At 46.6% G+C, this 13831-nt stretch overlaps 1 protein-coding gene across 1 annotated transcript; it reads left to right on the forward strand.

Moving 5' to 3' along the window:
• The first annotated feature begins 2850 nt into the window (after positions 1-2850).
• ZBTB2 (zinc finger and BTB domain containing 2) lies at positions 2851-13131 on the forward strand. The gene is made up of 3 exons (XM_005518401.3): positions 2851-2893; positions 6684-6867; positions 8853-13131. Exons 2-3 carry the CDS (start codon positions 6695-6697, stop codon positions 10213-10215), a joined length of 1536 nt encoding a protein of 511 aa, XP_005518458.1. The 5' UTR covers positions 2851-2893; positions 6684-6694; the 3' UTR covers positions 10216-13131.
• The last annotated feature ends 700 nt before the right edge of the window (positions 13132-13831 follow it).

Consider the following 13831-nt stretch of genomic DNA (forward strand, 5'->3'; position numbering starts at 1 on the left):
TATTACAATTTCAGGTGCATGGATTGTAACCTAAAAAACAAACAAACCCAAAACTCTGTAGAAGAGATAAAAGTAATATTTTAGATTCACATGGTAAGTTGGGTGTCCCAAATGCATCAGGTGAATGCTTATCACTCCCTGCGACACAGGTGACGTCTCAGGTGTCAGTCAGTACTGAAGGTCTGAAGTTTGGCAACTTTACACTCAACACAGCCCTCTTTCTACAGATTCCAACAAGATTAGAAACTGCATTATTGCTGGATTCAAGTATTGCAGTCCAAAAAAAGGTGATTTGAAGCTGAATTATGAGCTGTTAATAATACAAATAAACCATAGCTAAGTTAATTTTTCTCCAGTTTCAGAGACAGCACAGAGGAAAATCCCACATGAATGCCAACACACAAGTAAGCAAGTGCAGCACAAAATAGAAAAAGAGGCCAAAAAGCCTGCCAGATATCTGACAGAAACACACTGGTTTTCCTAAGTAGACCACTCAATTAAATTAAAAATTATATCACTTTTTCAGTATCTACCAGGAGAATGAGACAGATCATCAAACACTGACTTCAGCTCAAAAGCCCATGTACTCTCTTTACTTTGTATTTAGTTTCCAAAACTGAAGTGCAAGGGCAACCATTGAGGGGAAAAAATTGCCAAGTAGACTGGTTAAATACACTCTATAAACTTTCTGCCACATGCTCACATAACAGAACTCAGAGAATTGTGCTGAACTACAATGGACATGTTTTTAAAATCTCAGCTATTCAAGATGGGTCTTAAAGGTTAAGTTCTGTTCAGCTGCTTTATTCTAAGTATTGGAACAGCAGCAGACGGTCAGCTTTCAGCTTCATTGAAATAAAAAGTTGCTGGGTTTTGGGGTTGGTTTGTTGGGTTTTTTTAAGACTTCACTAGTCTCAAAAACCTGCACTTTTCCAATACAGTTTAACTTGGGTAAATAAATTAATATTCATGAACTATTTGATGCAAAGACTCAAGCTGTGCCTATCAAGACATCCATTAATTTCAGTGGGAGACGGCTTAGTCAAACTCACATAAAACTGGTCTAATCCTTTATCAATTTAGATCCTGTAAAAGGATCTAAATAGCCTGCGATGGCTGCAATCATCTGTGCAAGATACAAGATTCCTCCTCCCCAACAGCACACCTGCTGTCAAGACGCGAAGTTCAAAGTTTGGGCCTTTTTTTCCATAGTGTATCTTATTTAATTACCATGGAAACAACATCCTGGGTACAGCTAGGCCCCTTAAATAAGTACCTTAAAAAAGGTAATAATCATCTGTACCTAATTCAGACAGTTGGCATTGGAGCATATGCTGTTCCCCATGAACAACAAAAAGCACACTGGAGAACAGCAGGAGCAGGGCTCTAGGGCAGGGGGTGCAAAGGAACCCCCTTTAACTATTTCTGCCCAAACAACTTCCCATAAGGTCTTCAATGATGACAACATTTCTCTCTGAAAATGCCATTGCTCTGCTTAGCAGATGTATTTGGGCTGTCCCTGGACTGATTCCCTGCCTGGAGAAATCACATCCAATCCAAGGGCCTCCCGGATTCTTGTAGAAGACAGCATCCCTGCTCCATGCTAACAGCTCTGACTTAATAACTTCTGCAATACTGACAATTTTTTCCATGTATCATGGACATACATGTGTTTCCAGGTACATACCAACATGTCTGTTGGTGCATTTCTTTATGCAGTTTTATAAGCAACCACGGGATTATTCTACAGCAGAGGCCTTGCTACAGCCACCTTCCCTCCACACTCCACCACAAACAGATCTGCCACTGTGGGAAGTTGCAGATGTGATTTTCACATATGGCAGCTGTATCATCCCTTAAAAAGGCAAGTTAAGATTACCCACTTCAAATAACCTGCGTCCAGCTGAACAGACCGCAAGCAGACCCAACCTTTCCACTTTTGTACGCTGAATCACTCCTTTTGACAACTGAACTTCTAACCTCCCATCTGACAGTTCAGCCACGGCGTGCCCAGGGCAGTTTCACAGAGACCGGTCCCACGCCGCCCCTTCCCGGCGCACCGGACCGAGACTTGCTATAAATGACACCTGGAGAGCAGCCAGGGTGAAGCGGAGGAGGGCACCGGCTCTCATAGTTGGCCCGGAACACCGCGTCCCGCCGCTGCCGGCCCGTCCCCATCTCCCACATCCCCGGCGACTCCGCGGGGAGCGCAGGGACGCACCTGCGCCCGCCACTCCTCCCCGGCAGCGAGCGCCAGGGCAGCACCCGCCGGCACCCATCCATCCATCCATCCCTCCTCCAAGCACCGCCCGGCGGGAGCCGCTCGGTGCCCCCCGGCGGCGGCACCGAGCAGCCGCTGCCGCCACGGCGGGGCCGGACGGGCGCCGGGGAGGCGGCAGCGGGCGCGGCACCGCACGGCACAGTACCACCCCATCCCATCCCATCGCATCCCGGCCCCGCACGCCGCCACGATCCCCGTTATCCCGCAGCTCTGGATGCGGAGGGGGGTGCAGGGGGGCCACACCGGCCTCCGCCGCCCGGGAGTTTTAAAGGGACAGCGCGCCTCGCTAGGACGGGAGCAGCGGCTTCGCTCCGAGGGCGCCCGCAGGGCGGGAGGGCCGCTCCCGTTCCCGGTGGTGGGGCGGGCGCGGAGGGAGGGGCGGGGGCTGGGTGTCTCCCGCTGCCGCCACAGCGCTCGCCGCCTCCCCTCCCCCACGGCGGGGGCTCCTCGCCGCAGCCTCTGTGCTCCGCTCCCGGTCATGTGACCCGAACGTAACCGGACAGGAAAAGCCGCCGCCGCCGCCGCCGCGCTGACTCCGTTGTTGCTGCTGCCGGGCGCGGGGACGGGGGGGGGCCCCCCGCGGCGCCACCCGGCGGCCCCCACGCCCCCCAGGTGAGCGAGCACCGGCCGCGCCGCGCCCGCCCCGCGGGGCAGCCCGGCCCCGCCGCCCCCACGTGCGCCCGGCCCCGTCGCGCCGGCCGCGGCCCGGGCTGAGGCGGCGGCGGCGGGGGCGCGGCGGGGCCTGCTCGGCCCTACCTCCGCATTGTGTGCGAGGGGCGCCCCGAGCCCCGCCGGGTCCGAGCGGGCCGAGGGGGCGCGGGGCGGGAGGTGGAACTGCCCGGTGAATCCCCGCCGGGCCGGGCCGGGCCGGACTCGGCCGGGCGGCTCCATCCGGGACACGGTACGGGGGGGGGGATGGGTGAGCACCGAGGAGAGGGCCGGACCGAGCCGGAGGGGAGTGGGTGGGTCGCGGAGAGGGAGGGAGAGAGGGAGAGGGCCGGGGGGGCCGGTGCCGCCCGGCGCGGGGATCGGCTCGGCTCGGCTCGGCTCGGCCGGTTGAGGCCCGCGCCCCCTCCCTCCCGCCCCCTTCGGCGGCGGCGGCGGCGGCAGCAGCAGCAGCAGCGGGATCCGGCGCGCGCGGGGCGGGGCGGCCCCGCCTGTCCCCCGTCCCCCCCCTCGGCGGGTTGGGATGGGCCGGCCCTGGCGGCGGCGGCGGCGGCTCTTCCCGTCCCGCGCGCCCTGGCGGCTCCGCTCGCGCTCCGTCTCGCGCGCCGTCTCCGTCCCGTCCGTGCGCGCGTGGCGTGCGCGGGGGGGGGGGCGGCGGGAGGGGCCAGCGGGAGGAGGGCGGGGCGGGGCGCAGCCAGTGAGAACGGCGCGCGGCCGCCCGGCCTTCCGCCCCGGCGGCCAATGGGAGCGCGCCGTCCGCTCCCGCACTGGGGCCGGGCGTGCTCCGGGCATGGAGCGGGCGCGCGGCCGGACACGCCCCCGGCCCGGACAAGGCGGGAGAGCCCCGGCGGGGGGTGGGAGGCAGGGAAGGGGCGCCCTCCCGTCCCTTCCCGGCGGGCAGGGCAGGGCCGGGCCGGGCCGGGGCCCATCACGGGTCCCCGCCCGCCGCGCCGGGGGGAGGCGAAGGCCGACCGTGCGGCCGCCGCCGCTGCGGGAGGTGCGGCGCGCCTGTGAGCGGTCGGGGCCGGGCCGGTGCCCCCTGTCGTCGGAGCCGGAGCAGCGCCGCGGGCTCGGTGCTGTCGAGGTTCGGTGCCCGGGGTGCGAGGGGCAGACCGGGAAGCGCCGTGCCCGACCTGTTCCCTGCCAGCCCGGTTGGCCCCCGTGCCCCGCGCACTCCCGCGGTGTGGTACCGGCGCTTCCCCGGTGTTACCCTGGGCTTGTGCCGCCCCTTTTTCCCTGCGGGGGCTCCGAAGCGAGCACCCTTCCCGAACGGGCTCGCCCCCGCGTGGCTTCTCACCCAGCGCTGAACAGATTGGGTAATCTCCAAAGCCGCGGCAGAGCGGGGCCGGGCCGGGGGAGGACTGTCCCCACGGGTTTCAGGGCACAAGTATTTCACACACATGTTGAATCGGTCAGCGTTGAAACAGCCTTGCTGGTGTTAATCACCATTTTATTTAGCTAAGGGTAAAATTCCTGAGCACACGCATTGCTATAATATAGAAAGTGCTTTCTTCGCTCTTTTCATCTGCCCTGTCATTACCTCAGAGTGTAATTACTGTAGTGCTAGTGCATTTAAATATCATCCAGATACATGCAAAACACAATGTTGTTCACATGTATCATTTTTTAAAAGATCAATTCAGGTCTCTAAGGAAGGGCTTGCTGTTTGGGGTAAGAGTGTAACTCCAAACTAAACACACTAAAGACGGTAATAACTAGAAAATAATGCTTGTCTGGCTTGGAGTGCCCTCACATCGGTGGTTTGCTCTGCTCGGCAAGTTTTGTTGTCCAAGTGCAAACCAGACTGAATTTAAAAACTGTAGAACACATTAATAATCTAAATAAAGGTTAAAAAAAATCAACAAAAAACTGTATTTTCTGTAACATCACTTGCATGGGGCATCTTGCAGAATTAGATAACACCAAGCATGATTTTTGTTCCGTCTGACAGCAAGTATTCCCTCTTGTGGAGAGAGGGAGAGAAACACACCATATTATATGTACAAACTTAGTTATCCAAACATCAGTTTAGGGAGTAGAATATGTATGTAAAGAGAGCTGAAACCTAACTTCTTTTTCTCTTATTAACTGTAAGAAAATAGTCAGCTATATCTTACACTGTATTTCTTTCTTTGTTTTTACACCCCTGTCTCCACTGAGTTCTGATCTCATGCAAATGGAAAGGAATGCATTTGGTCAGCCTGGTTATTGCTTTAAGTACGAGGGAATTCTTCCCTGTCCAGCAAGTAGAAATACTTGCTTCTCCTGTGACTAAACATACTGGCATATATGGAATACACTTCTGTTCTCTTTCCCAAAAAGCCATGCTCTTACTTTATAAAAGAAACTAGCTGCTTGAACCTGACTTAAAATTTTGATAACTTGCTGTTAAGTTTAGAGGGGAAAACACCCAAGACTTTTTATAAACCTTTTGGTCCACTTCTAGTTTCACATTCTCTTTCTGTTCTCTTCTGTTCTGGGCATTACATGGCCAGGAATTTTGTTGGCTTCTCTAGTTGTTTTGTATGTTTATGTACACACTGCTTCATACTTTCACTTTTTTTTGCCCAAAGCTCTATTTGCTTTGATTAGATTTGTTTCCACACTGATCTTACTAGCCCTATATCCATCCATCCATCCATCCATCCATCCATCCATCCATCCATCCCTCCATCCAACCAACCAGCCATGGGTAACTGTCCTAATGTGTTTTCCTGTCTGTTTTTTTTCCCCAAAGTTACCAATTTTTGCTTCCAAGACTGTCCTTGAAGCCTTGGGAAAAAGTTTATAGCTCTTAGGTAGTTCTCTGTGGGCAGCCTCCAGCAGCTGCTACAAGGAGGTGCCCAGCAGGAGGGTGAGGGGCTGTGGAAGCCCTGGCTTAGGGAGTCTCAGGTCAGTGCCACATTTCACTGTTTGTTATCCTGCCTGGTGCCAATGGCTAGCCATGGACAGAACTGCACCTCTCACCCTTTGAGTTTCTTGATTTGCTAGGTAGACATGAAATGCTGTTGTGGCTGGTCTCAATAACTACTAAGTTACTAGGGGAAAAGATTGGCCCCTCCTGTATTGATAGTCCAGAGGGCTTGCCAATACCGCGAATGAATTCACTGTTTGAGCCTGGGAAGATTCAAGTATGTATCTGTTATTTCCCAAGAGAGAGATAAGCATCACAAATATTTGGTTTTTTAATGTTGGGCTTGGATTCAGCTGGGTAGACCCATAACTTTTAGGGAAAAATATACAGAGACGCTGAAAATCCAGGTTAAAAGTATCTAACTTGTCTTTTATTGGTTTGTATCACTCATACCAGTGTAGGTGAGACTGACATCAGAAAGGAAAATCAGTTTTCCTATTTGAGCACACAAGTGGCAACCAAAACATTTTCCCACTCTGTATAGATGTTTTTACTACTTGTTAATATATCTTCCTCTTCCTTAGCTATTTATATTTCTGTATCCAAGTACCCCCACCATGCCTTTTCAGAACACTTTAGCCCTGGCTCCCCTTTGCTCTTTAAGCCTTGGCAAATTACTTATACCTTTGTGAATGGCATTGCCCATCATGAAAGAGAAATCCTTGCCTCTGTGTAAGGTATCTTTTATTCAGTAACTTGGGATTAAGATGTGATATTAAAGTATGGCATCTGAATATTGGAGAAAATATCTGTTAAGAGACAGCTACTGTTGCATCTGTGCATCTACTGTTAAGTTTTACATGAAAGTCATTTGCTTTTCAGAGTGTAAAAAAATGGATTTGGCCAACCATGGACTTATTCTGCTGCAGCAGCTAAATGCTCAGAGAGAGTTTGGTTTCCTGTGTGACTGCACAGTTGCCATTGGGGATGTCTACTTCAAGGCACACAAATCTGTCCTCGCTTCTTTCTCCAACTACTTCAAGATGTTGTTTGTTCATCAAACCAGGTAACTCTAAAAAGGTTCACCATTTAAATGTTGTTCAGTTAACTAAGCTAAAGAAGCCTAGCAACAAAATGTTCTTTTTGCTTCTTGTTGGGACATAAAGAGCGTGGAATCCAGTCTTAACTGCAAACTAGAACCTCACTTAAAAACATGTTAAAGTTGAACTGTGATTCATTAATGCTAATTTTATAATGTAGCACAAGTTCTTTATCCTTAAAAAAGCATAGAAAATTGAATTTCTACAATTGAATACTTCAAGGATCCTCTCTTTTCTCAGTCACTTTCCTTCCCCCACTCACTATCTTCTACTCTGTCATGACACTGTTCTTGACATTTGTGTAATGTTATATATAATCCAATAAGTACTTGCTGGGAGGTTGTGAGAAATAAACTTACGAAAGAGGTGTGTTTCATTTTTTTCCAGTTTATCGTCAATTAAATAATAAAATACAACGTAATGGTGGAAAATAAGGGGGTTTGTGGTACTTTTCTTTCCGTGGGTTTTTGTTGTTTTGATTTTTTTTTTTGTACCACAGGCTTATATTGAGGAGATTGAAAAGATCACCAAAGTGTTAGACCACTTTAAAGATTTTTTTGTCTTTTTCCAAAATATTTGAACTAACTCACAAAGTTCAGGTGAAGTGATTCACACTTAACTCTTTGGCTAAGAGTTCTTAGCCAGAAATGAACTGCTATGTCAGAAGTGCATTTGCACTTCTGAGACAGGATTGCAGGCAGATGTTATCAGTCTTGATGCTCCATCAAGAACACACAGTTATCTTTGGAAGATAGCATTGCAAAGTTTATTTTTGAGTCATATATCTAAACTCAGAAGTAGTCCCAGAGAGAGCTCAAGAATGGTGCACCTCAAGAAATGGAAGAATTTACTATAATTTTCTCCTCAGCTTGGTAGCCTACTGCATTTAGAGCATTCAGACCATAGCATGCAATCATGTCCATTTCTGAATTTTTGTGGTTTATTTATGTCTGTTTTTAATAGAGGAGCTGCAAATACTTACGAAAAATAATTAGAATCCCGGTTCCTCTCCTGTCAGCTAACTGACCTCACAAAGATGTTCCCTGTTTTGTCGTCTTCTGTGAACCTTGCCTTACTTTCTGCACAGAGACACAGCTTTAGCTAGAGCAGTGGTAGCTGTCTCAGTCCAGAGCAACCAGTAAAGGTTGATACAGAGGGCACACTCTGAGCTGGAGGGTGGTGTTGGTTTCAGTCCTGCTGGGCTGAAGAGGGCATCACAGCCAGAGCATCTCCTTTTGAGTGCTCTAATCAAGGGACTGCTAGGCTGACCAGGCAGTCCACTGGTGCTGCTCTATCTCCCTCCCTATTTAAGGACAAAAGCTGCTGTTCTGCTGTGTAAGGAACCTGGACTCCACGGGTTACCCCTCTTGCGTCAGATCCCCAGGGGGATTCACAGCCTGTCCTGCATGGTTTCTGGATCATAGTGCACTTGGGACAATGTGATACCACACATTTGCAGACCTGTAGCTGTAAACCCTAGTAGGACATAGAAGCCCAGCAGGCAAGTGCCAGATGAATTTTAAGTGTTTTCCGGGCTAAATACTGAGAAGAGTTTATTGGATTGTGAATTTAGAGTCCCGTGCTAGCAGGTTTTAATTTAGCTACAGATGTGTTTGAATCCAGCCAAGAAAAAGGGGGAAATGTCTGCAGTTTACAAAATATATTAATATGTGACAACACATTTACAACATAACAGCAGTTTAAAATGGTATAGATTGCAATGGGACAGCTTTTGTTTCAAGCCAGTTACTTCATTGAGGAAAGAAGTCATCTTTCAAGTGGCTCCTAAAATTAGCTCTTTTATAGTAAAGCATTTCCCTTAATATTTATTGCAGATTCTATCTTTTGAATTTAAGTAGAAACCTCCTATTTTTATCAAAGCTTGAATAACCTAGAACTGGAAAAAAATATTTTCCTTCTGTCTTATTTATAATTTTGTTTCACCTTTCAGTGAATGTGTCCGTTTGAAAGCGACTGACATACAGCCAGATATCTTCAGTTATCTCTTGCATTTGATGTACACTGGGAAGATGGCACCACAACTCATTGACCCAGTTCGACTAGAACAGGGAATAAAGTTTCTGCATGCATATCCACTAATTCAAGAGGCCAGCCTTGCAAGTCAGGGAACCTTTTCTCACCCCGATCAAGTCTTTCCATTAGCATCTTCATTATATGGCATTCAGATTGCAGATCACCAGATAAGACATCCCACTAAGGTTACGTCAGCAGCCGACAAACTTGGGCGAGAACCACGGCCTCAGACATCGCGGATGAACCAAGAGCAGGCTTCTGAAGGCTCACAGCTCTCGCAGTTGGGTGCGAATCTGCCACAAGTGACCCGGACAAGTATGTCTGCTTCTGACCCACTGCCATCTTCTCTATCTCCAGAATTGGTATCTGCTGCTGGTAATAATTCACCTTCAGGAGAAGAGGCCAATATGGAAGCATCTTCTTCAGATGAACAGCCTGCCTCTCTCACAATAGCACATGTCAAGCCAAGCATTATGAAAAGGAATGGAAGCTTCCCAAAATACTATGCCTGTCACCTCTGCGGTCGCCGGTTCAACCTGCGCAGCAGTTTGCGGGAGCACCTGCAGATCCACACGGGAGTTCCCTTCACATCTAGCCAGCAGGGAGAAAGTAATATTTCTTTGTCTCTCTGTAACAACACAGCTGATAAAGATGCCATGGAAGTGCCTGAAGCAGGGATGATTAGTGACAGCGAGCTGCAGCAGATCTCAGACTCCCCAATAATTGATGGGCAGCAGCAGTCAGAGACACCTCCCCCCTCCGATATCGCAGACATTGACAATCTGGAGCAGGCAGATCAAGAGAGGGAGGTAAAGAGACGGAAATACGAATGTTCCATCTGTGGTCGCAAATTTATTCAGAAAAGCCACTGGAGGGAGCACATGTACATACACACGGGCAAGCCCTTCAAATGCAGCACTTGTGACAAAAGCTTTTGTAGGGCTAACCAGGCTGCCAGACACGTGTGCCTAAACCAGAGCATGGACACATACACGATGGTGGATAAACAGACTCTGGAGCTCTGTACTTTTGAGGAAGGCAGTCAAATGGACAACATGTTAGTACAGACCAACAAGCCCTACAAATGTAACTTGTGTGACAAAACTTTTTCAACTCCCAATGAAGTAGTCAAACATTCGTGCCAAAATCAAAACTCTGTCTTTACACTAGAGGAAGATCGCTCCATTCTGCTAGGTGGTGGGGACACAGAAGCCACAGAGACTGATAACGCAGTGTTAGCCTCCATCAAAAAGGAGCAGGAAGCAGTGTTGTTAGACTGAATGTGAAACCTATATCAATTTTTTAAAGTTTCTTTACTCATTTTTTATTAAATCAATTTTTTCCTCCCCCTACCTCTTACCTCACTTACCCCTGCCATCTTTTCCAGCAACCTCCTTCCCACCTTTTGTCTTCAGCAACCAGAACTGTACTGGCACATTAGGAAATTGGACTTTGCCTCTCCCACCAAAACAAACAAAAAAGCTCTTGCATCAAACCACAACAAAATTGATTTTAATACAAAGGAACATGTGAAAAAGCAATCCAGCTAACTATGTTGATAGTATTAGTTATTCCAAATTTAATAGATTTTAAACAAAATTTAGATTGTTTAAAAGTGGATTTAGATACAATGATGAGTGTAACAAGAAACAGAGTATCAGTTTCGTAAGCAAAGGATATATGTATTTTAGTTTCCCTGGTAGAAGGCATTTTGAGATCTGGCAGATTAAACACCATGCTCTCTACAAGTCCGCATGCACGTTGATTAAGGTTATAACCTAAGTCCTCAGAACTTTTCTCAAGGAATGCAAAAATCTCTGTTTATTGAGTTAAAAAGAGCTGAGGGTGTTGGTTTTCTTTTAGCTGTATGTTTTCCTTCAAGTATGCCTTTGGGTATCTGTTGCAGAGTCAGGCAAAGTCGTTACTTAGTCAAATTTTGATTAAGTAGCTGTAATAGTAATGTGATGGCAATCTTTATATATATATATATATAAAAATACTGTATATGTATAAAGATTTATATATATATAAAGTGTCTGTGTGTATATTTGGTACAGGTAAATAAATGCACACATCCTTTTTAAGTAACTGGCCGTCTACTCTCAGATTCAGCCTGGAATGTCTTTTAGTTGTTTGACAAAGTTAGTCATTGCACAGGTTACTTTTAACCAAATTTGAAAGGTCCTGAGCTGTGTGCATTTTTATTGACCTGTTGAAGAGAAGCCAATAGGTAAGTGTTGTCACCCAAGCTACCAAGGAAACTAGAGAAGTGGCATACTGGTGAGCACTGCACCATCATTAGTGCAGCACATGCATGTGTTGTTAGCCATATAGAGGTTTGAGTCACTCTGGATGAAAGGAGAGAGAAAAGCTTTATTCCCTTACTCAGGCAAGGAATGTCCATGATTTCATTTGGTCTAATGGCATGAGTTAAGAGGTAGGAAAAGCAGTGTTCTAGCAACAGGGGATCATGGTTGTTTTAAAATGAATCTGTAGTGCTGGCTGGGAAATTCTGCTCTATGAGAGTCCTGTTATTTTGAAAGCCAAGACAAAGCCTGCAAAAACTGAAAGGGTGAATTCTGTAGTTTTAGTTACTGCTGATGGTAGTACTGCATCTTTGTGTTAAAAATCAAGTTGTTGAATTTTATTATTTTATATAGATGCCCAGATTTTTTGCTGGTAGCCTAAAAGCCAAAACTGACAGCAGCAGTGAAGCTCACTGAGCAATTACTGGGCCAACAGAAGGTGTAAGTGGACAGAAAAAGTGCCCCATCATAAATGGAGACAGTGTGTGTTTGGGGGGAGGGGTGGGAGAGGGCAAGTCACAAACCACAGCTCTTCTCTGTGTATACGTTTAAACTGAATATCATCTTTTTGTGTATAGTTAAGTTCTCAGATTTGTAAGTTTTTATACATCATTCATTGAATAAAAACTGAATTAAATGGGATATGATTTATTGAGTTGAAGGTGAAAGGTTGTTGGTATTCGGTCTTCCTGGATGAGCTCTTGCTGAATCGGTTTAAAAGCCAAGCAATGTATTCTGTTTATCAGACTAAAACCTCCATCACACAGGTGAACAATGAGCTTACTAAGAGTGGATTTAGCACAAAAAGTCTCAATGTACTAGATTTTTTTCCCAGTTTATTATAATGTGACCATTATTGTAAAGTTTATTGTAACTGATATTGATTTTATTATCTCTCTTGTATTAGAGTAATAGGTTTTAAATCAATTGACTTCAAAGTATAGAAGTCTTTTGAGGTACAAAAATAACATTTTACAGAATTATTTTAGTGCTGCCCATTTTAAAACTTCTTTAGGATCTTCGTCTACCAGTATAGTTTCCTTAAATGTGGGTTTTATTTCATCTTTCTTAGTCCAAAATGCTCTCAAGAGTAGAAAAACAAAAGAATAAAGCTTTTCTAGTTCAGGATAATGTCAGCTTTGGAGGTATCTGTGGTTTAGGGGATAGTCACAAGTTCATTTCCAAAATGACTGAAGCTGCTAAAGGTGCTACCACCTCAGCTGTTAGTTACTGCTTAGATGCTTTTTTTTTTTTTTTTTTTTTAATTCCAGAGCTCCAGTTCTGCTCTAGGGCAAAAAGTACAACAGTTCAACTCCCCAGGTGGCTGTTTGTGTCAGGGTGCACATGGCCACACCATTTATTGTGAGACATTATTCTTGCTCTCACCTCTCCTTCTACACTGTTTGGACATCATGATGTTTGCTAACTTACAAATTAAATGGACTCAAGCAAATAACAACCAGTCTTTAAAAAATGTTATTTTTCTGTCAAACCTGTTCCTTATTTTAGCTCTGCAGAAGGTTTTGAATAACTCACAGATTGTGCAAAGACGGAGATGAGCCGGGAAGAGCCTCACTGAAGCCAGTGTTGCTGCTGGCAACATCCAGGATGTAGAAGATGGGAAGTGGTGACTCCCAGTTGGGGCAGGTAGCTCCTCTGGAGGGCAGTGTGGCCTTGCAGGCCGGTGTGCTGCCCAGCAAGAAGGAGCAGGGTAGGGCAGGGAGCAAGCAGCCATGGAAGTCATGGAAGGAGTTGGTTATGACTGTCCTGCTGTTACAAGGAACGTGAAATTGCAGGCTCAGCAGAGATACTTTCACCTGTTGATATTTATTCTTGAAATAACTGTCGGGTAAAGAGAAAAAAAAACACAATAAAGAGACTTTTAATATGTGTTGAGCTATGATAATGGTTTCTTTTAAATACCCTTTATTATCTGATGCTCCACAGGGATGTTAACTCATTGCCTTTCAACTTCATAAGCAGTTTTGTTCCTTTGGATTGAATTAGAAACAGCATATTCTGGTTGTTAACAGCTGCATCAAGAATTTGGGAAATTGCAGCACAAATGCAGGTTTTTTCCAAGCTTATTTCTTTAAACCCTCTGAATTATTATTACAGTCAGAGACAACTTCAGGGTTTATATTCCTGTGTTTGACTTGGAGATTTGTGACTGAGTTGCTCATTGATCATTCACTGCTCACTTGCTGAAGCTGTGAATTTTCTACCAAATGAAAGCAGACATCTTGACAGGAACTGTCAGTGAAAATCTGCCATCATTCAAGGCCGTGGGCTGGAACCTCAGCCCCATGTTTTTCCGAAGGAGTATCTTCAAAGTTAATTTCCTAGGCATGTCACTTGACATCTCTGCCTTGACTTAAAAAGTACCAAACACCTACAAATCTCTCTGCTCCAACAGAGGAGTATCCCTTCTGAAAGTGAAGTTTGCAGTCCATTTCTGTCAATATTTTTGTATCGTTACTTCTCCTTCACTGGTCTGATAATCATTCCGCTTCAGCAGGGGGAGAATTTATCAGAAGACACTCGTGTTGCAAACATTGAATACCTAAAATTGTGTACCTGTTTACACTGC

Source organism: Pseudopodoces humilis, chromosome 3, assembly GCF_049639895.1.
Source record: "Pseudopodoces humilis isolate 2021_Gansu_Grassland_sample_001 chromosome 3, ASM4963989v1, whole genome shotgun sequence".
NCBI lineage: Eukaryota > Metazoa > Chordata > Aves > Passeriformes > Paridae > Pseudopodoces > Pseudopodoces humilis.